General features: G+C 38.8%; 1 protein-coding gene across 1 annotated transcript; it reads left to right on the top strand.

Annotated features, from left to right (window-relative positions):
- Positions 1-15,177: 15,177 nt before the first annotated feature.
- ube2e2 (ubiquitin-conjugating enzyme E2E 2) lies at positions 15,178-24,743 on the top strand. Its single transcript, XM_047036918.1, has 6 exons — positions 15,178-15,319; positions 17,121-17,303; positions 18,466-18,516; positions 22,109-22,241; positions 23,185-23,332; positions 23,992-24,743. Exons 2-6 carry the CDS (start codon positions 17,128-17,130, stop codon positions 24,087-24,089), a joined length of 606 nt encoding a protein of 201 aa, XP_046892874.1. The 5' UTR covers positions 15,178-15,319; positions 17,121-17,127; the 3' UTR covers positions 24,090-24,743.
- The last annotated feature ends 42 nt before the right edge of the window (positions 24,744-24,785 follow it).

The raw sequence follows: 24,785 nt of genomic DNA, 5'->3' as shown, positions 1-24,785 counted from the left end.
TTGATGAGCTCAGCTTCCTTAACCAGCAGGGCTATAGCAAGACACCATCTTCTTTCATCCTCCTTCAAAGCGATGATTTAAGCTTTTCCTTGAACACCTATCTACAGGAACACAGTGACATATAGTGTGCAGCTCAAATTCAATATCTTCTGAGGTACAGAGACTAGAGGTCTCCGCATGATGGCCCTTGCAGAGCCCTGAGAATGGTTTTAGACCAAAGTGACAACAGTAAGCAGGAATAAACACATTATCTTATCTAACACATTTTTGAAACCCTTATTAAATAATTGTAATATCTTAAATGTCTTAAAGGTTGATCTCGATCAAGCTCTGGAACAGTTGATTTTATCTGTTTAGGCTTTTGGCGTAAGTTTGTTGAGGCCCACTGTCTAGACATCATAGGTTAGAAATCCAAGTATTGTACATTACTTTCTGACACCGTGCATATTATATTATCTAACACACCTTTCTGGCATTGTCGTATTGCTTTATTCCTCATTCCATTAACTCAGCATTAACTTGTTCACCCAATGAAAATCATGTGAGAGAACATCTCTTGCACAGTAGAAGGATGTTTAATGTGAACATATTTTTCCAGTATGGGTTGCTAAAACATTGAGGAGATTTGAATCAATCAATTTTACAATTATGATGATTTAAATATGCATGAGGATTCCTATTTTTTATTGTGCCGTTTTGAATCAAAGATCAGAGGTGGAATATTTAATTCATGACCATTTGACTAGAATGTTCCTTTGAGAAAAAATATACAACTGATTCCAAACATATATTTCTAATCCTATGTGTTTTATCCTATGTGTGTGCATGTTCTCTTTGCTTTAGCTTTTGCAAATTGAAGCAAGTTGCACATTCTGATTATGATCAGTCGTAGGAAAAAACCTTAGGGAATAAAATAAGACTAGTTTCTCTGGATAGCTGCAACACTGGCACAGGCTAGAAGTTGTTTTGCCCATTGAAGCGGATATTGAAAACACAATTCCAAAACCAGACAGCACAATCTATTACAGGGCTTCTAGAATTAAATTTCCCTCAGATACAGTGCACCATACAGAGACTCAATATACCGTGTTCTTGGCAATTGAAACATTTTGGCAATTCTCCAAAACTTGTGTAGCCAACTCCCTGACTGCTGAAATGATGGTGCACCATTTTAAAAGCGTATGTTCACTTGTTTATCCTTAACTCAATAAGCTAATAAAAACACCTTAAAGGCTAACAGATACATGACATCATCAAAAGTAAATTCATTCTTGATCTTGCTTTCTCATGGGTACTAACCCCTTATGTTATGTTGATCTATTAGCTAAATTGAATAGCACTTTTAACAACCACATCTCTACTTGCCAGCCAAGTTAAACCAAGTAGAATCTTCTTCAGGGCTTTCAAGCTTTATACATGTATTTTGTGTGAGATTACCATACCTATCAATATTTGGGTACTAAAATAAAAAAATAAACTTTACCTCAGATGTCCGACAAACAGTTACAAAAACAAACAGGGTGACATTGAGGATGTAAGTAGCTATGTTTCCTGCAATAACACCACCCCTGGTCTGTATTTTTTGTCAGTAGTAGCTAGCTATGCAAGTAGCAAAATGACTTAAGACTTATCCATCATCATGACTCATCCACTGCATTGGTCTCCATTAAACCAGACTTGTTATACAGGCCTTCTTAGAAAAGCACACGTTGTGTGATGTTGTGACTTTTCTGACTGTGGTTAGCTAGTTAGCGACCGTTAGCAGCACTTTTTTTCTTAAGTATCTCCTAAACCGTGCAACGGAACCCTCATGGAAGTACAAGCAACGCATTCAGGATGGAGACATACATTTTGACACTGTTCATCATGTCCATGTAATGCAAAAATTGAGGGACTAGTTCAGAGTGGAAAATAATAATAATAATTATTATGTAAGATAACAATAGGATGCAAGCACACCTAAATATAATGTTTTTGTTTTTTGTTTGTTTGTATTTATAAAATCCACTATCCCAAATTGTATTTCATAGATATGACAAAAACTAAACAAAGAATTTCCATAGCTTGTTAAAATAGTTGGCAGTCCTCTTTAATTGAGTTTGATCCTCTTTTGTGGCCTTACAACAGTCTACAAATGCACACAATAAAGGTTCTCATAAAGTGGGCCTGGGGTTGACTGGGCAAAGCCTTTAGAGGATGGGGACTCATGCTGTGCCCAAGCTGGGAAACCTCCCAAAGCTTGGGGTTATTGTGTGTTTGTAATGAGAGGAAAGACAGCTGACTTTATTTCCTGTTTTGGTAACCTGCACTTCATTCATCAAAGCCTTAAACATCATAGTTGACAATTTCACTGACAGGGTCTGGTGACATATTAAGCTGGACACACAAAAAATGTTCAGCCGTCCTTTGTTGATCACTGAAATGGGACAGCGGAATTGGGTGGAGTTTTATGAGCAATGATTTTACTATTTGCAAGGACTGGAAAATAAATATTGTGAAACAGTATATGCCCATGCGGCTAGAGGAGGTTACAATTGTAGTAAAAAGTGGTGTATTAGTGTAGCATTGCACACACCTGTTTGTGATTTGTGGGTAAAAATGATGCCAAGATGTGGCAAAAAAAAAAGTCAGAGGAAGGCAAACACTCAAGTAGATTGCCATGACCTTCCTCCACTTCTTCTGTCACTATCTATTATTTTCTCTCCCTCTGTACCTTTCTATTTAACTATATATCCTCTCTTTTCTTACTCCTTCTCCCTCTTTCTATCCTTGGGGGTTAGACAGACGGTTAAATTCCAACAGACTTTTGCCTGAGGATATTTGTCATCCCTCATTTCTCCTTTGATCCCAGTGCAAATCTCTTCTTTCCAAAGCTGAGGATATTCAGCTCATTCCAACTGCCCATTTGTAATTAAAAACAGGCTTATTCGTGGATCTTTTTCTCTCTCACCACCATCCGGCTGTCTATATATGTCCCAGAATAATCCTCTTGTTTGTGATGATGAAAAAAACCTTCATTTTAGGTTTCCGTATCTACAACAAAATGTACAAATTATTAGTTGTAACATTTTTGACAATGAGCAGATTGTACATTACTGTCACAGTAACGTAAGTTACTGTGACAGTAATCACACAGTAAAATTAAATTAATAGCTGTGGTTCGAGAGCAGTGCTTTTCAATATTCTCTTCATCAGGCACCATGAAAACATAATTATTTGGGACAAAATTACCCTGGTAAATACACATGAAAATATAAGAGGGGTTGGATTGTAAATTCTACCCTCTGGGTAACATGATTAATTCCAGGTAAATATAGTTAAGGGGAAGATGTTATCAACGTCATGCATTAAAACCGCACAATTCCTCTGTTATGCAGAAAAGACCGAAAATTCATAATAAAGAGCACACATTTTTTAACTCAGCTCCTTTGTACTAGTCAGGTGGCACTTGGGTTAAATGATACAGCAAACAGCTTTAACCTACCCAATTTCTTCTTTCAAAAACAATGACAAAACAAGAAACAATTACCAACTTGTTTTTGACAGTTTTGTACAAAGTTAGAGTACAGTGGTGTTTGAGAAGATAACATAAAGTGCATGGGAGGTAAACTTATTTCCCTCCATTACCTTCCTCTGGTACCACCCTATTTCATTTCACTGTTGTGTCTGACCTTCATTCAACAATGGGTCCTGCTGACTTAAAGGTTCCCTTGTCCTTTCTCCATGGATGATGGACACCCCCCCACTGATCTACCTGTCTTCTTCAGCCATGTGTGAGTGCTGCACTCAGACAGATATCTACAGGGTGTCTACAAAATGGCTCTTGCACCTCTCCTTCATTCCCGCTTCTATTTACAGGAAGACAAACACAGTAAAACACAGTTCACTTGCTCTCTTCTTTAGCATATTTAATAGATTTTTCATTCAAGCCATGCTATCCTGCCAGAATATATAAATATTTTTAAATGAGGGCTTGCCGCTTATCTGATAATAGGGCTATTTGAATGTTTGGTCCCTGCATTTGAGGTGAGATGGGGAGGTTTCATATGTAAGGATGCATTGCTAGTGATTTATTTATAGATATTACTTTACAGAAGTAAAGTACTTAAAAAAATGCATTTAATGCATTTAGTTCTGATGAATTGAAAAGTGTCATTCATATTAATGTATGAGAACATAATCAAATAAAAAATGAAAGCCATTCTTCAGCATGACAGACAACAAAGTGCATGTTTCCAGTTTGCCCCCGTCTGAAATAATATTCTCAAGAGAGAGCAATGCTTTGTCTCATAACAGACTTACATTCCTGAGCTGTCAGTGTGTCAGACATGCTCACACACAAACACACACACACAAACACACTGTGCAAACTGATAGGGTGAGGTAAAACTAGTTATGTACAGCCCTTTATGTTATCCTACCATTTTAAACATCAATGAATTCTGCTTCTCCTTCTACAAACCTTAACCTCCTATTAACCCCTAACTCTTGGGCAACCCCTAACCCTATACTACCCCTTACCCTCTACTAACCCCGTTACTCTAACTCACGACTAACTCCTAACTCCCTAACGCTCTACCAATCCATAACTCCTACACCCCCATTAAAACTATAAACTTCTATATTCAGTCATCAACCTTGTGAAAATGATATGTCAAAACCATAATAAAATGTATTTGACCAAAACATGTCCACATTTGGAATTCATGGTATACCGTACACTTAGGTGTCCACGATCCTGACGAAAGGCCATCACGTATAGGCATCAAAAGTGTGTTTGTTAGATACAGTATTTTATACACTGCATGTTTGTTTGAACTCATACCTGACGTTGGGAAACCTGATGTTTCCCAGCTATCATTTACATAGTCTTACAGAAGTATTAGTTACAAATAAGACACAGACTTTCTTGAAATGATGTGATCTGTGATAATGGATTCTAAGAAGACATTTACAAGGATGAAAAGCAGCACTCTTAACATTTCCCAGAAGCTTGAACTGGTATCTATTAGAAACTTATAGAAGGCTTCTTTTTGATTATGTCAGTACCCAGCCAGTCAGCCACAGATATCCTTTCCAACCACATCAGTAATCGCTGCCAATGTTCTGGTATATGTACGCCTTGCATAACTCCTCACCATTAGTCATGTTCCGTGGACCATGTGTTGAGCTAATTGACAATAATGGCAACAATAAGGCTAAAGAAGGAGAATGGTGGAAAGTAACATGCTTTCCATATGTTTGTGTTTTTCTGTGTTTGTAGTACCCACACCACCACCACCACACACACACACACACACACACATGCGCACACACACCACACATTTATCCTCTTAAAAGTCAGAAATCAGAAAAGAGCTCAAACATTTCCAGTGATTTGAATTCAAGCTGTTGTGTAGGAGTGAGTGTGTCCTTGCAAGTCTATGTGTGTGTGTGCACGCGCGCGTGTGAGCGAAAGCATTATGGAAACCATTTCTAAGGTAAAAATACTATGGGAGGTTTAGTTTGCACACTTGAGAATGAATCCTACTCAACACAGCCTTAACATCACCTCATCCCACCTACTCACATAGTACACTAACACATACACACACACCACCTTAACCCATGCATATTATTTATGTTTCAGAGATGAAAAACAGTCAGCATCTTATCTGATTTGATCGTTAAAGTTCATGACAGAACTACTTGTCATTCACACATGTGAACCCATCTCATCTTAACTCTCAACACACTATGTGCCTCCCTTGCACATTTTCCCCCATATTCAGCACTTTGGGCTAGATGGCATGATGTTGCCTGATAAATGGCTAATACCTTTTGCCCCGATGGCTGAATTTTAAACAAAAGGTGGACAGAGAGAGCCACACATACTGCAGGCTACCTTAACCATCTAATAACTTATTTCAAATCCCTTTCACCTCCTTTACAAAAACACTGTTGTTCCATTTTCCACTCATGTATCATAAATATTTGACACATCTAAATCATTTTAGCTGAACAGTATAGTAGAGTTGATGAGCACTTAATCACTTGATAAAGATACCAGCTAAAATAGCTCAGAACACATTTCAGACGTTCAGCTCATAGGCCTCAAACAAGCATTGAAGAAGTATGGTCCTGCTTGTATCAGTTGTGAAGGGATGTCTACGACTTCATGTACATACAGTGTGAGAGCCATTAGGAACTCAACTGCAGCAGGAGGTTCCCCATTTATGGGTTAACACTGGCTACCGTTGACTTGTAATGCCAAGAAAACACTGCCATTGGAGCTACAGTATGATGTACTGGGTCATGGTTGAACATTTTAGGAATTTGGTTAACGTAGCTTTGAAGTCTAGTTGAAGAACTTATGTGTTCTCAAATTTTCAAAGAATTCCTGGTAAAAAAAATATTTAATGTGCATGCCTCATTGCCTCAATTTGGTTTATGTTCTATCAAATAGATGGCAGAGTATATATGAAATTACACTTCACATTTTCACATACATACTGTAGCACATATTGAGATAGAAATGCACTCACAAACACTACCTGCCCAAAGAAAGAGACACCTTTTATACAGATGACCTGAAATTAAAGATTAAAAACAAAACGGTCCTATAGCTCCATGTACATAATTCCTGTGTTTAAAAAGGATCAGTCCTACTCGCAGGGGGCTCTGTGGGGAGGTGGGAGGTGCGAGTATCCCTGTACAGAATGCAAGCATGGCAGAGTGAGGGATGGAGGAGAAGTGAAGGGAGTAAGGGCTGATGGTAACGTTCATTACACGCACCGCTGCACACACACAACCCTGTCTCAGACACAGAGCCATCACTCACAGGCGTGCTCGTCCACACAGGTAAAGTGGAGACACAGGAGATCGCTTGCAAACACACACACAAATACCTACACACACACATACAGCAAGCACCTTCAAATGTCTCCATTGTACTGTACAGCCTTTTTTTTGCTTTTTTTGCTTTCACTTGCAAAGTAAAGGTCAGATCATTCAGATCGGACACTTGTACTGACTACTACAAAAATCTAATCTCAATTACCTCACAAGATTGTTGTAATTTGATCAAAAAAAAAAAAAAAAAATTAAAAAAATATATAAATCTGCACCAATTTAATGGATTAGACTCGATAGATGTAAAATGATAAATGGACTGCATTTACATTGCGTGTTTTAGTGGCACTAAGATGTACCCCCAAAGCGCTTACAGTTGCCTCTCATTCATCCATTCACTCACTGACAGTAGCAGAGCTGACATGCCAGGGCCCCTGCTCATCAGGAGCATCTTGGGGTTCAGTGTCTTTCTCAAGGACACATGGCCAGGAGGAGTCGGGGATCAAACCACCAACCTTGCCATTACTGCATGACCCTCTCCACCCCCTGAGCCACAGCCACCCAGCTGTGAAGTCAAACAGTCATACATTCATTATTTAAAAGAATGCTTGTTTTTAATACTGCATGATATGAAGACAAATATCTACAGCATTCAACAGCACATAATTGCTTATACGCACAACAATTTGGTCTAACGGACTGGTTAACAATCTATATACACGGTCTGATTCCTCCTAAAACTGCTGAGAGCATATCATTGTCTCAGCAGCTTCTGACTGGTAGTGCAGTGAATTTTGTTCAGTTCCATCGATAGCTGATTCTATCCCTTTACCAAAGATCCAGGTCAAAGGACTTGACAAACGAGTTTTGTCTCTATGACCCTCTCACCCAATCAGCAGAGCCCTCTGGATGGAATCGGGGGCAGATAATATTGCGTAGAGACTCATCATTAATTACTGCTCCTCTATCAATATTTAATTATCCTGGCTGTCTCATTGAATGATGGGAAACGGAAGATAAAGCAGGTGCAGGAAGACGTTACATTGCCCTTATACAGCGATAACAATGCTGTCCTGAAGAGGAATGATGCTGCTTTTAGTTCTTCACACAGTTTCTGGGGTTTAAAGGCATTGATAACATCTCATTTATTTGTTGTAGCAAATAACCTGGTACGTTCACATCATTATTTATAAAAACAATATTTGTCATAGGTTTATTGGTTTAACCCCATATTTTAACCTACAGTGGGAAACCATTAAGTTTATGGTCAGCATTGTAAGCTCTAGGGGTCTGAAGAATGCTGTGTGTACAGTATACACAGTACATTAGCCATGATGGTGAGGCTCATTCCTTTGGTAGAGAGATCAACACTAATGTGTCTCCTGTGTGGGGTGAATGTAGCTGTCCTTAAGTAAGGCACTTAACCACTGGCTGTAGTCATCTACAGAAGAGCTAATAAGTAAAAATAAAGCCCTGGAAAGCATTACAGTAAGTAAAGCCTTTGAGGCCTATGGTCAACAACAAATAATGAACTGTAAGAAATAGAATATGCTGATTTGACATACATTTTTTGTTAACCTACAATGTAACCTACAATGAGCTACAATGACAAGACAAAATATAGAAACGTTTATTGGAAATCATAACATTTAATACCTTTTTATCAGTCGTCGACACAAGCTTCTAATAAACATCTATATCCATAGTGAATGAGAAAACAAATCCAGTTCCAAAAGAAATCACATTCTAACAATACATTGAATAAAGTCATCTCATTTGCTGACTTCATACCACAGACACAACTCTCTGTCTTTAAAAGAACATGAAACCTTGAAAGCGTGGAGGTCAATTATCTGCTGAAAGCCCCGGCAGGACTTCAGTGCACAGATTATTTCACAGACAACCTCTGGGAAAGATAATCAATGTTCCTCGCTGTCAACCTGATCTATCTTGATGGTGGGATCAGAATCTCTGAGGACCAGAATAAACCAGGCTTCGGGAGTTGGCTAAACCAGTATTTTGGACCTTTATTTGATTTATTGGATTATCTAACATCAAATCAGCATGTTATTATAGTACTAAACAAATCAAATGGGATTTTTACATGGATCATACACAAAATGCCCATGCTTATTTGTGAGTGAACCAAAACATGTGAACCCTTTAGTACCCTATTTACCTTCAATTCCAATTCAAAGTTTGAGTATCAAGACATAACAGGATCTAATAGCTGTGAACAGTAATTAGATCAACAAAATATTCTTTACAAAGATTTGGTAGAAACCCCATTGGCGTGCAACAGCAGTATTAATTCGGTTTTAAATCCTTGTCATCCATCCACCTATCCAAATCAATGTGACAGATAAAGCATATCTTAAATAAGAGAGAGACGTAGACTCAGCCACAGGCAAAAGTTGTTTTATTATTTTTAGAATGAAGAAATATGGGAAAACCAGGAAGTAGGAGAGCTGTTAAATAATATCCTCGATTATCTGATGTTGTTTCAGCCACTTAAAAATTTATAAGTTCCTGTAGGTTCTTGACCTCACCAAAAACGTAGAAAATAAATCCATACTGTACTATCAGCCTAGTAGTCAAAGCAAAGCTTTGAACAGAACTAACATGAATTTAATAATGCAAATGTAAACACTAGAATGTAACAATACCACTCAAAGCCTGTTAGAGGAAATGAATGCCTTTGAAATAAAGAAAGACCAGTTTCCACACGTAAAATAAAAGAACAAAGGAAATTTGAAATGTTTTTGTTTTTATGCTAGTTATTTCATGCTTTATATAATCTTTACAACCATGTCAAATGAAAATCACAGCTTGGTTACAAGATGGAAGTTTTCCTTCAAAGCCTGAAAGATAGGATAAAGCTAATAAGACAATAATGCATAATTTTAAGCAGTTGGGAAGTTACAAAGTCATCTTCACCCTCTACTAAACAGTCATTATATTCCTTTCAGCCATGCATCACTATCAGTAATGGGTATTGCTCACAGCTCAGTTTTACTGCTCTTATTTATGCCTCACATTAAATAACCAAAAGAGCTGCATTGGTAATTCACAGTGCAATGTTTTGTTTTTTTTGCCCAGTGAATCAACACCTATGTAAACTTTCTATGACACACTGATGGATGGCCGAGTGTGAGTACATGGAGTACCTTATGTATGCGACCTGGATGCTCTCCGCTCCAAGACATCTGTCCCCAAGGACAGCCAGAAAGAGTACCCTGTGCATACATTATTCATTGCATTTAGGTTTTTTGGGGGGACAGATAAATGCGTCTTTTAAAATTCCTCAGAGCTTCTCACTTCAATTTGGTTTTGAGGAAAAAAGCGCTGTGGATGCAAGTTATCATCCAGTTTATCTCCTCAAAAGCCTTATCTGTCTGTCCCCAAAAACAAACACAATCTGCTAAATTGAATGTCGGAATGAAGCAGGTTTTCACTTAGAGCACATTATTTTGAATATGAGCCAACCGAGAGAGCTTGAGAAGATAATAATAATTTGTGTGCAACTGTCTTTCTGTATGTGTCTGCTTGTGTGTTTTTAACCTGTGGATACGACTGTGTGTATATGTGTATGTGGGGGTTTGGACCACTGCACGTCACTCTCTCTCTCTCTTTCGCTCTCTCTCTCTCCCCAAACATTGTCCCCTTTACACCATTTATTTTACCCTGAGGATTACAATGTATTTCACATCAAATAAAAGCGATAATGACATTATTGGAGCCAGTTTCTCTGATATTGTGGATGGTCTGTGTATTCTCCCCTGGCAACCTTTTTTCTCTGGTCATCAAGTGGAGAGAGCCAGAGAGCAGAGGGGTCTTTTCCCAATCCTGTCTGGGAGCAAAACAGGCAGCTCCCTCCACCAGCTGCTGCTCTCTTCACATAATAGAATTCACTCACGTCTCTCTAACTTAATTTCCTACCCTTACCTCCCAAAAGGACCTCTCCCTCCCTCCACCAATGAGATGTCCTTTATAGAGGATGTAATGCAGGTCTGCTGTAACAGTCACAACAATGCACCAACAAAGTAAAAACCTGCCTTTAAACTCAACATGAGACACCAAGATAAGATGATTGTGATAGCATTACATTTCTGATGCTGTTAAAAACGATCTACAATTAAAAGCAAACATGATATCTCACAGTTTTTAAAGTCAGCATAGCCAATTCCTTCTTTTAGTGGACATTTTTAGTTAGACAGAACTGCTTTGGTCAGGTTTGAATTTCTTTTCTCAGCAGTTCAAAGCACTGAAACATTATTGGAATTGTATGAGACTGACATACTGCCCAACTTTGATTCAAACCATTTTTCACAAACTACAGATCTGCTGATTGTCATCTTATTTCTTGGGGACCGCTCCACAAGAGATGCCTCTCTTGTCACTGAGTAAGAGTAAGGCTGAGGGGCAGAGCAAAAACATAATGTTCAAGCAACGTGTATGAGCTCTTACTACAGTAGAGAAGGGAAATATTTTTGTTGTTATTGTTATGAAATGCTCAATTAGAATAAACTGTAAACTATAGAAAACAATTATAACATTAGTGTATGTCAAGAAACATAAAATACCGGCATTAAGTAACTATTTAAAAGGAAATAGCTTTGCATTTCTATATTTTTACACAGAAAGTTACACAGAAATTACACTGCTGTCATCTGCAGGCAAGCTGTTGAACTGCATACAGTTAATTCTGTTCTTTCTAATAACTGCCAATAAAAGTGAATGGCAGAAGACATTGTATAATGTAGTGAGAGAAGTGTAATGCAATCCACAGTCTGAACAAATTAGCTTCTTAGTTTTGAGTTGAAAATAAAGTTGTTTGCCACAATATACACAAATACGGACACAAAACTATAATGACAAGAGTTATCTCCATTCTTTGCATGGTAAGATAACACTAACTAAATTACATTTGTTTTCTATGATTAGATATGCTTCATGTCACACCAGATAAGAAATTCAGAGAATATAAAGCTTAGATTTTTATGACACCATGTAATAAGGGCATTCCAGATTAAAAAATACCAAATAGTTTCATTTATCATAATGTTTATACCGGAGATTCAAGAAATGAAGTTAAAATAATACATTTTTACAAATCACGTCTCTGTTACTTGTAAGTAAGTGGCTTGTGGTTTTTTTGTCTGTCTTTTTGTAACAACATCTACCTTGGAAGTAATTTATAAATCATTTACTTTACAGTGCCCCAATCAATCATCTTTGCTGCCATTATTTCACCTGCTGTTAAATGTGTTTATTCCCTTTAACATTTTATTGTATTTTATTTAGCCGAAAGGGCAACTAAGTACTACACAAAACAAAGGTAATTCCTTCACCCTATTGCAACTGTAGAGACAACTGGTTAAGTCCATTGATCCAATGCTTCAGTGACTTTGTGCGGTTATAACTGATTAATTATTAATACCGCTAGTACTCAAGTTCCTACACACGAATAATAAACATGTTTATGTTAATACTCTAACTTGATGAAAATGTCATGGCACACTCTGTGGACATGTCTTGTGCTCAAATTAAATGTGGTAAAAAAGACCATGTAAGGGTTCAGAGGATCAAGATATGCCGTAAAGCAGGGGTTCTCAAACTTTTTGGGGCCAGGGACCCCTTACAGGGCTGAACATTTTCCAAGGACCCCCCATAAACATCCATTCAGCGTACCCTTTGTGTTCTTAAATTGACAAAATGTGCTTGTTTTATAGGTGCAAATGGTCCCCATCTGTAGATTATTATGTTTAAACTTTTGATGATACGTGAATTTTACAATTTATTTTACAATGTTAGGATGTATGGCAAATTATTTAGAGGACCCCCTGACTATGGTTCGCGGACCCCTAGGGGTTCCCTACGGCAGAACCCCTGCCGTAAAGGACTGACGATGTGACCTGGGATCATACCCATTCCTCCAATGTCATAATATCTCCCAGCCTTCCTATATGGAAGAGAAACTGACAGGTTGCAGACCTTTTCACTTCAAACAGTCACAGTGGCATCCAAAAACACAGACATTTGAAAGTGAACTATACAGACATGAGAGGGAGGAAATAGAGGGTTGCAAATGATTCACACAGCAGGTCTCATAGCCCCACCTTGTGTTCTACAAAAAGGATAAATATGCACTTACTGGGGATAAAGCTCAAGGCGCAATGACCATGCTGTGTATGTCTTGTCAGAAAAAATTTAAAAAAAAATTGTGATTAAAGTAAAGTGAATCCTTGAGTTTAGGGATTACAATACAGTTTAAAACATAACACGTTTGTAACAGTTATAGTTGACAGATGTCTTATTTGGGGAATTTCCTTCCACATTAATAAAGGGATTTGAATTGTCATCATTAAGCAATCCTACCTTTCAATTTAGAGTGGCCTAGAGCTTTTGAGAGTCCCTTAAAAGGATGTACACTCATACCATATGGGAGTCAGATGGCTGAGCGGTGAGGGAGTCGGGTTATTAATCAGAAGGTTGCCGGATCGATTCCCCACCGTGCCAAATGACATTGTGTCCTTGGGCAAGGCACTTCACCCTACTTGCCTCGGGGGGAATGTCCCTGTACTTACTGTAAGTCGCTCTGGATAAGAGCGTCTGCTAAATGACTAAATGTAAATGTAAATGTACCGCAAAACTTGTTTCATGTTACCAGTAAACAGAATTATACAATAGCTGTCTTTCAATACATTTGTGTCTTTCTATACATCTACATAGTGGAAAAATAACTCTAATTGTAAAAACCTTTACAATCCAATTCTATTTGGCAGTGTGAAAAAAAATATATTAGGCCTGGATACATATATAGTTTCCAGCCTTGATATTTCACAGATTAAATACTATTCTAGCATACATACAATTGTATTCTAGTATGTTGGAATTAACACAGAACTGTGTGCTTGATGAGTCTGAATTTAATATGAAGCTAAAGAAAGCAATTAGTGAGATGTTGAAGAGATGCTACCAATTCTATGTATTTATGTCATATCCATTAAGGACATAGATGCACCGTTCCATCAACAACTGAACATTGCACATTTTTGGCATACTTGAGGGTATTTGCGATGAGACCTCAGCAATGGGAATTGGAATAAATAAATACAGATAACCCACCATTATAAAATCACTTGCTAATAGATATAACAAAAATATTTACAGTGCTACTGCTGGCCTTGCCCAAAAGCCATAACACAATGGAGGTACCCATTTAACTTACATGTTTTGATTCACTTTCACATTTGTTCAACAGATTTGGTAGACTTCTAGGTGACTAAGTCAACAGATGGATGTAATTGCATTGCTTTACTTCCAAGCAGCACATCTGTGTAAAGTTGTTTGAATCTAACGTCACTCGACTCACCACACTCCACACAAAAAGCTCTTGCCAACCCAAAGAAAAGGCCAATAACAGGGCACTGCCATAGGAGACTTTTGGCATGCTTAGTCCTTTGGATCTGGTGTGGAGAGGCTGGGGAACATGGAAGACCAGGTTTCAGATTGTTCTGTGGTTTAAACTTTACACCCTGCATTTCCATCACAAAGCCCCTTTACACAGTGCAGACGTGACCTTGGCTCCTGTCAGGGCAGGACTCGCACCGCAGCCTTCTCTATTCAGATGCTGGCCAAGTAGGTCGCTATCGGCCCCCTCATTGGCAAGAGGCCTATTGTTATGTTGCCCTAAAGGCCGAGAAGGGTAATCCAAAAGGCATGCCTAAGAATGAGGATCCAGATCTATGAGCATTTATAGAGGAAGGAGTGTGAAGAAATCATGGAAGCAACAATGTGATTTGTTGTTTGTCCATCAGAAAACTTGTGTCCTCATTACAAGTGAGTAGTCTACAATTGTTAATTGCTTTGTTAACTAACCAGGTACTACAATTTACTTGCTTAATTTGTTGCTATTTATATTAGCACAGACTGTCTTGACCCTTGAAAACAAATTTAGAAAACGTTTTTGTTAGATGTTTGTTAGTTTGGTTTCACAATCCATTTATAATATGCTACATCACTATGTGACGACATAAAACTCTGCTTTGACTTTGTAATAAAACAACTTTCAAATAAAACAAACTGCATCATCATCACCAAACTAAACAAAACTAAAAGAAAACAATAACACACATCGTTGTTTTAAGATTGTTTGTATCCTGTAGATTCGATGTATTATTTAAAATATCTCTTCAGACTGATCCCAGTCTGGCTACGTTAATTTTGATCGAAAAAATTATAACTTCTAACAGTCTACATTTTTCCATCTCAAAGATTATGACACTTGTGCACGAGCAGCGCGCGAGCAATCTGGGAGCGCGCATGGAGGCGGTCCGGTCCGGCTGCCTCAGTTTTCTGTAATCGCTTTTCTGTTGCTACCTTCAGTTAAATAGCAAGGACACGAGCGCGAGTAGACGGCCGTGTGTGGATATATTTCTCAACTGGAATTATTAAAGAGAATACAGCATCGACGGCCAGCTGCCAGGTAAACGTTTCCTACGTATTTAACTGTCCCTTGTATATACAGAAAGTAAGTAAATGTCCCACGAAAGTAGGGTTTTCCAATGAGGGGGATGTGTGGGACGTGCCTCCCTTTGTGCCGACGCTGTGCTCAAAGCTTATTGTGGACACTCCAGAATGTTGGGTAGTCTATTCAGACATTTCCAAGCCCTTCTTTTGGCCCTTGCTTCGACGAGCTTGGTGAGCTCTTGTTGCGTTTAGGAAGATTCCTGCTAAATGGTCACTGGTATTTTTGCGAGTTTGCGAGGCCTTTCTATTTAAATTTCCCTTAGCAGGGAATATCACAGCGGGTGCTACTTTTCCTTACACTGGCAGCTAATGATGTGTGCTATACAATGGTCTTGACAGCGACATTTGAGAAAGGGGCATAACCTATTTTGTGTTTTACTCCAAATGGGAGACGGTTTTAGAATGTTGTGACATATAGAAGCATCAACAAACATTAAAGTGATATATTTTTTCAAATTAACCCACTGTACAAGAGGCCCACAGGGTAGGCTAATATGCGCATGTTGGATGCGTTAAACGTTATTGTATAATGTCAGAATGGATATTATTCCCACGGCGTTGCTAGAGGACACAAAAGTGTTTGCAAAACGATACATTTGACTGAGTAAAGTGGATACATTTTAACAATGATGTCCTTATCGTGGAACGCCACCGGAAAAGACGGAGCAGTTGTTGATATCATGCACCTTTTCAAGTCACTATACCGTTTCTTCAAACGCGTTTATCTCCATAAGATAAACATACCGCAGCCTGATACATAGCCTACTCAGGGAGTTGCACAATTTGTTTATTGTGCGCTGTCTGAGCTCAAACGCTCCTTCCTCCATCTTGCTAGATTTTGTGACAGCTACTTTGAAGTGTCCCTTTGATTTGAGCCATCAAACAGTCGATTCTTATAAGTTCATTGTATCACATTAACATTTGACATTGTTGACTGTTGCCATCTCACCTCTCTTGCTAATCTTAATTGAGGCTAATGTTGGTGTCTAACTAATATGTAGGCTACACAAACATATTTTGACCCGATATCAGTTGTTTTACTTTTAACGACCAAGATTGTCATGTCCAGTTGCATCCTATTCGGTTCAATTTAAAATACATTTTGTATTTTGGAGGGACATGGTCAGTTTGGTGTGAACACTCTCCTGAGGCTAGTGATTCAGTTGAATTAGCAGTGACTGGACAGACTTGGTAAAAGTCGTATCGTTTTCAACCCAATCATCTATAGTTTATCAAAGAAAGTACAATTATCTTGTGAAACAGGCCCTTTGCATATAATTAACCGTATTTAATTTATTAAGTTGTGTCCATCCCTCATCTTAATACAAGGTGGCAGGCATTATATGTGGGCATTATAGTTTATAGTGTGGGTCCAATTCATTTAGGCAATTAAGATGCCGCTTTAACCTCAATGAAAATGATTAATGTGATGAAGAAATCATTTAAATACTGGGAAACCGTTTCTCAAATCAAGATTACCAAATTAATAAGTGCGCACTACCAATCAAGGCAATGTGAGGGCCACATCTTTAAGAAGTTAAATGGAGCAGTTGGTGTTTTGGGCTCTACATTATTAATCGATTTGTCTTATTTGATGTATTGCTTTGTAATAAATATACCATAGCACACAATGTGGCAAATCTACACACATGGCCCGTATTGTCAGCTTGTGAGTTTTGTGCTGTACTTTGATACTTGTACTTACATCACTGTGTCAAGGATAGTAACTCATCACACAGTTGTGTGTCTAATCCCAGGGCCAAGATGTCCAGTGAGGTGCAGAGACCGGACGACAGCCCCAGCACCAGCGGGGGAAGCTCTGACATTGAACAAAGAGAATCAGTACCAACCGAACAGGAGAGGGAACAAGCACAGCCCAAAAAGAAGGAGACCAAGATCTCAAGTAAAACTGCTGCCAAACTCTCAACCAGTGCCAAGAGGTAAAACATAAATCTGGATTATTGTAGTGGTATTACGGTTTTTGGGGGGGGAGGGGGGGGGGGGGGGTTACTGTGCTTGGAGATGTGAAATTGCTTAACAGTTCTCATGGGGGCATGTTTTTCGTTAGCATTGATGCCATTAACAATCCCATGCAATTCGTATTTTGCTTATCTTAAAAAGTACGTGTTATAGCAAATACAACAAAAATGCACATGGTAATGCTATCAGTTCACAGAAGTAAAACATTTTTTGCACCTTCTCTGAAACTGATTGTGTATATAAATTATATATAAAATCTTATGCAGTGCACCACAACCTTCCGTTCTCAACCTGACTCTGCCAGCCTACGCTTTTTTCTGAGGGAAAGGTTATGACAGAATTCGGCAACACATTGAGCACAAGGTTAACTGAGGCTATAGGAAAATCTCTTTAATATTTCGAACATGTTCCTCCGTGTGCACAACCGACATCCCTCTGTGACTAGATCATGTACTGAACAGCTCAGTTGTCCATGGTGTTGCAGGTGTCAGAATTAGCCTCATACATCTTGCCCTTGTTGTTTACACTAGCCCTGTATATTATGAATTAATTAGTAGTAATCGTATTGGCTAAATTGCTATTGTCATTGGGCCAATGGAGAAAGCAAAGATGTCAAAGTTAGCGTATACATATATAATATATATATATATATATATATATATATATATATATAATTTCCTCACATAAACATCTTGTAAATGGCTTCTTTTGCTGAAGGACAGACATTTTTGTTGCTGAGAACCATTATTTTAACCTAGACTGTACAATGCACATAGACAACAGTCCATAGTGTGGGAGAAATCAAGAATTTCTTCCACAATAGCATTAGATGCATTGCAGTTCATTTAAGATAATACATTATGGCCAATAAATAGATTTACCTTTCAAGAAGCTACTAGTATGCTTTATGAGATGTTGTTAATTGAGGTAAGTATCAGTTATGGTCTTATCGACATGTAGATATGCTGTTGGGTTTTTATTATTTTGTCTTATCACTCGTTTGTTCATTTTAATTGATCAATTAACAGTATTAAGTATATTTATGTTTTAAGCCTGCAATCAGAGCTACCAGAGATTTGCTTTTTCATTTAGATTCAAACCTATTTCATTACTGTTTTCCAGGATCCAAAAAGAACTTGCAGAAATAACATTAGATCCACCTCCAAACTGCAGGTAAGGAGACAATCTTAACAATCAGAAATGTCTTGAGATCTTCTTTTGATGTTGATAGAGGGTTGGAATCCACTAATAGATTCAATGACTCCAGTGTCTAAGAATGAAGGCATAATAAGCTGCTCTTTAAATAACACAAGTTTCTCATACTTAAACCCTGCATGAAAAGCAACATTTGTATCTAGAGAGTGTGCTGGAAAGCAAAAAAAGAACATGCAACAGTGTGACTTCTGCAGAAGCGGTTTCAATCCTTTTGTATTTCCCTGTTCTTTTGGGGATATACCACAGACAATGGTCATTGTGTGTTGCTGCCATGGCTGTCTGTCCTATGAGAAAAAGATATGGTCGCTGGCAAGTGGCAAACCATCAGCCACGCTGAATGACAAAAGGCATCCCTAGGGACAGGGAGCAGACGCCAGCCCTTATTAACTTAAATAACACAAAGTGAGGTTGTCATTGATTATCCCCCTGTTTAGAACAGCCACAGTAATTACCTCAGATTCTGCACTCAGAGGCAAATTAGGAAAGAAAATGGAGGCCAGGTCTGACAAGATTAGGCTTTTACTGAGGGAGATGAAGTGGATGTGGTAGGTTTTGTAATTGTTTGGGATATGTTTTAATTTACATGTTCCTGTTTAAAACAATCAAGGAAATTGCTTTTGTATGACTCATCTAAGTGATACTTTTACCATTAATACCTCAGCTGATATCTCTATTAGATCTCCCTCCATTTGAACCCCCTGTTCCCAACAAAACACATGTAGGTAACTTACAAATCTACTTTAAGAAGTAGCCTAGTCCTGTTTTTGCACTGAAGGCAAAGTATGATGTTAAGTTCACAAGGACCCCAATTTGTTTAAAAACCTCCTAAAATGAGGTTGACTGAAAAAAAGTTGTATGACACTTTCCACTGCATGGTACTAACTTGACTCAACCCGTCTGCAGTGAAAAAGCAAGATTAAATTAGGAGAAAAGACACGAGTTGCTTGGGTATGATTTCCATGTTTGTGATGACAGCAGGGTGATATGCCCCTCAGGGACTGTGCGAGTGACAAACCTAGAGTCGTTTTTCACAGACGTACCATTAAACACAGTGGGGAGCTGGCTGGGTATTAGCAGAGCCATGGAGAGATGGCTCTGGGTATCAGTATTCATGAGCGGCCGAAGGGTTGGGGGCTGGGAGAAGGGGTGGCGCACGCCCCAGGCAGAAAGTCCTCTGGGAATTCTTCTTCATGACTCATCTGCTCATCAACTTCATAGAATTCTGAGAGACTATCCAAGATTAATGTCTGTCCAGGCACAGAAAATACTGCAACAAACATGGTTCAGACAGATGTGTTTCTGCCAAGGAAAAAGGGACAGATAGCTCAGATGGAAAAACAATCTGTGCACGGAACTGACCACTTTATGCTGCTTTGTTAATATTCTTACTGGGTACTTCAATTATTTAAATTCAACCAACTTTAGCAGATGGCTTGCATACATGTAAGAGATGGTCCGGGAACATAATTTGTCAGTCACAGTTTTCTGACAGATTATCGATATGATGACTTTAGGCCCTCAGTCTTTAAAATGTCAATGCATAATGTCATTGTCATTTGATCATTTAGAATATGTGTTTTCATAATTCTATAGCACACATTAATGCTATCTGAGTTATATACTACTCGGACAACCCTGTAGCCATATTTCATTATTTGAAGAGGTGTTAGATAAAACTGAGGTTAGCAGTTGAGCATTCCTTATGATGGTGCAGGGATCCATGGGGACTAGTGTAGTGATTCAACCTGAGGTCTGATCAACTTTCGGCTGAGTAGCCTGGGTGAGTATGTATGTAAAAAGCAAACAACGACTAATCTGTTAATGACATGCAATTGCATCGTATCCCAATTTTTCATCTGACATGAACTAACTCACAAAATTGTGTTTTATGTGTTTTGGCTTTATTGAAATGTACTGTATTACTCATGGAGTTAAGAGCAGTATTTAGAGAGCTTTTCATTGCAGCGTGAACCTGTTATTTTTACAAGATACTGGAAAGGCTGGGGTTTAAAAAGTGAAACGGTAACAAAAAGAAATGCATACCAGTGTCACAGCCGTGTGAAAGCAGCTTAAATGAGCGCAGCTTAAAGCTGTTTTATTTGGGTGCTTGGTTGTGTATGCAGTGCTCCAGCTGTTGAAGCGGGTTCACACATGAGTGTAATCTCAGTGGACGGGGTTGGGGCGCATTCTCACAGACACCCGCACTCTAATGTATCCCAGACCCCTGGAACAATTGACCCAAATACTCACTGAATCAAGGAATTTCACTGACGTGCTGCAGATGTATTGGGGATTGCACAGAAAATATTATTTGCAAGACATAACCATTAGAGTCATAAACATAATTTTATGAGAAAAAACGTATAGGATGTTTATGTTTCTAGGGCCATAGACCGTGGGGACTGGTAGAAGTATTTTCCCCATCCCTAGAAAGAGGAGGAGGCTGTTGAGGGCTAGACCCGTCTTGCTACAGAGGCTGTGTCGATGTAGACTGAGAGGCAGAGGGTGCCACAGATCTTTTTCTTTGTTTCTCAACCCCCTCCCCCCCTCAAGCGAATTGACATTTGGAATGAGCTAAATGGTCCATATTCTCAAAGCAGTGATGCAAATTCAGCTCAAGGTTTTGTCAGAAGATACATGATATATTTTGTCACCAAGGAATTAAATACTAATATTACATATCTGTATTCACCACTGCTTTTGTGTGTCCAGTGTAAGATCGCTTTGCTATAAACGTTTGTGGGATGGTTTGGCTGAACTGTCTCCATCTAAATGTGTTTCAAGTCATCCTTTGAGGTATTATGAAAGTCAGAGCCTAGCATTAGGAAAGTCAGAGCCTAGCATTAGGAAATGTAGTCCTACACCTTTTTGAAATGGATTGGTATTATTTTTGCAGTAAAGACACTTTTAAGAGTCATTAGTCTATTCAATAGTTTAATATTCACCTCCAATGCCTGGCGGAAAAGGATTTGCCATCAACTAATGGAGGCCCATTTGTCAGACCGTCAATTTTTTTGTTTTAATTAAAAAGTTTACATTTCAAGCCTCCCACTTATCTGAGGAACCCCCGGCCTTGACAGTGCTCCTCAGCTCTCCCATTCTATTGGTCTAAAACGAGACATTGGCTCAGAAGGGTTAGCCTGCTTGAACAGCTTCCCAACAATCCACAAACCCTCTCATGCTGGCAGGAGTAGGGGCCAGGCAAACGTCAGTCCAGACATGTACTTTAAACCGTCTTAATACCGGAGCTCAGCGGTTGTCAGATCTGCAGAGGTGGCAGTGATGTGGGGAGCAGCCACCATGTCATCTCACACATCATCTGGGAGGTTAGGGTTAGGAGGTCGTTAGGATGTGACCTTCATTTTGTTCAAAATGATTACGAATGTTGGAAGACCGAGTAAAATATGTTACTTAATGAGAGCATTCTTTCACAGATGCGTATGGATATTTCACCTTTTCACACAGTCAAGCCAGCTGCTAGCGGTGATTGGGAATCGTTCCTTTTTTCTGCAATACATTAAATATTGACAAGTCTTTGTTTTGATTATAGCGCTGGCCCCAAAGGAGACAACATCTATGAGTGGAGGTCAACCATCCTGGGCCCGCCAGGCTCTGTTTACGAGGGAGGGGTCTTCTTCCTCGACATCGCCTTCACACCTGATTACCCCTTCAAACCACCCAAGGTCAGCACAGTCACAATTCTTTAGATGTACCAAAGCTTTTATTGTACAAGTTGTGTTCATTGAGGTAGTTTGTAAAAAAAAGACTGTCCTTTTCTCTTCAAGCCTTCCTTGTTAATGTTCATTGTTTCAAACAGTGTCTTTTGTTGAATGGTCTTATGTGCTCTTCAGAGCGGTTTAGATTGTTGAGTTGATGTCATTATCAAAATGAATGGGGACTAACTCTTGCTGTCTACACTAGAGCACTCAATCTTCCTTTCTCTTATCTTCATTCTGAGTTTGACTCTCACACACTATCACACACTCCTTCTCCCTCTGTTTCTGGTTCTTTGAGCTGTGTCACTAGCAGTTCTGGGTGTAACAGCATACTTAAACAAAACTGCAGGCTCCAGTTTGACTGAGTAGCCCCCCCCCCCCCCTCCCATCACCCCACATGAGTGATATGCAGCTAATTCCTCCATTTATCCATAGTCTTAGTCCATAGTCAAAAATTGACTTCTAAAGATCCTACAGTTCTTATCCCGCACCTTCCAGACAGCTGAAAAGGCTCTTTGCAGCTATAAGTAGGACTCGTAGACAACCTTGGGCATGAGAACATTATTGTGGGAGTTATTTATAACAACTTGTCCTGTGTGATTTGGGGAATGCCAAGGCTCATTAGAAGTTTCCTCTGGAAGGTCTGGGTCATGGTCTCCAGATGTGTATGTTTGAGGGAGAGTGTTGGTGTCAAGACTAAACAGATGTGAAACTCAAGTTAAATCAGTGATGTGTATACAGTCTTGCCTGTCAACGTTTGTTGCATTGATATGAAACAAAAAGTGTTAAAGCGACATTTCAACAAAACTCCACTTTCACAAACTCCAACAATAGAAGGCAACGTTAATATAACCAATGTTTTCTATCAATGTTTTTTACCATTTTATGGGTGTATTTTTATTTCTGCCAGGTAACATTCCGTACGAGGATCTACCACTGCAATATCAACAGCCAGGGAGTAATCTGTCTGGACATCCTGAAGGATAACTGGAGTCCAGCCCTCACCATCTCCAAGGTGCTGTTGTCCATCTGCTCCTTGCTCACAGACTGCAACCCTGGTAAGATTTTAAATCTAGAAAATGTTTGCTTCCAATTTACAACTTTTTGTAACTGCTGTTGTTAATATTATTTTATTTATTTACATTTCTACTGCCCGGTCCTTAAAAATACTAGTTGTGTATATTTAACTTTTATTCTAAAACTGGTTGTTCCCATCCTTGATTGTGATTGGCTATATCGCATTCCATGCCATTGTAAAATCCAGCATAACCTCACAGGTTGTCCTCATAACATTCTTTAACATTCCATATTACTGTGCATCGAATATTTCAAATAGAAAAAGACGGCAAAGATGTCCATCTGGCTGTTGCGTGGCAACGATTTATGTAGGAACTATACTTTGTAGTAGCGGAAGAATTACGGTTTATTAATAAACTATTTTGTTTCTAATTGTTTTTATTGATGAAACCATATCAAATATTTGTAGTAACAGTTTTAGAAAAGCAATAAGCCCCGCGAGTTCGCGTCGTGCCTAACAACTCCCCTTACCTGTTCTAAAATCAGCGTAAACCACGGCCTCTTGGGGCTTATTGCTTAAATATAACATGTTTTAAACCAACATCTCAAACTTAATTTACAATTAATACAATGCAATTGCAATGCCATTTTCATTCATAAATGCCTGTTCTTCCCCCCCCCCCCCTTTTGTCTTTCACAGCTGACCCTCTGGTGGGGAGCATTGCAACACAATATCTGACCAACAGAACAGAACATGACAGAATAGCCAAGCAGTGGACAAAGAGATATGCCACATAGATCCCCTAACGATGACATTCCCTCTACCACTCCTAACCCTTCCTCACTGTACTTCTCTCTACCTCTCTCTCCCCAGTCTGTTAAAGCACACTCATTAAGTGCAACACTATACCTATCCTTCTCCTCCCCTTCACTTCCTCAACCTTTATCTTCATTTTCTGTGTAAAGAACTGTTCTTTGTTCCTTGTTGACTTGAAAGCTTTTTTTATACAAAGAGTAGATTGGGATTTTTATTTTCCAATATCTGAAAGTTGGAATTATTGTATTAAACATTCATTGTCCTTCAACTATACAATATGTATCCTTGTTTTCTTAGTGGCTACAGGAACAATGTATATGCTTTTACATAACTTTTTTTGTGTTTTTTTTTGTTTGTTTTTTACATATTTCAGTCATCAATGTTATGTGCATGGAAAAGGAGGGTGATTTGCATCAAAAGAAATGTCATGCTCTTCAACTCCCTCTGGTTTTGTTTGTACTGTATGTATTTTTTCAAAGGCTTTTGAGGCAGACCCCAAAAGTATAGGTCGACCTGTGAAAGAGGCAGGACTTGTATATTTACTGGCTACCCGCCACCTCTGTAATGAAAGGGTGGTTTGTTGTGCACTTGTATTACTGAAGCACCCAATAAAACACACTGTGGTCGGCTTGTGATTCTGCTCACTTCTTCCATTACTGAGTTATCTGGTTTCTGTT

Source organism: Hypomesus transpacificus, chromosome 2 (assembly GCF_021917145.1).
Source record: "Hypomesus transpacificus isolate Combined female chromosome 2, fHypTra1, whole genome shotgun sequence".
Taxonomy (NCBI): Eukaryota; Metazoa; Chordata; class Actinopteri; order Osmeriformes; family Osmeridae; genus Hypomesus; species Hypomesus transpacificus.
Note: the sequence above shows the minus strand (reverse complement) of the source record. Positions and strands in the feature narration are given on the sequence as shown.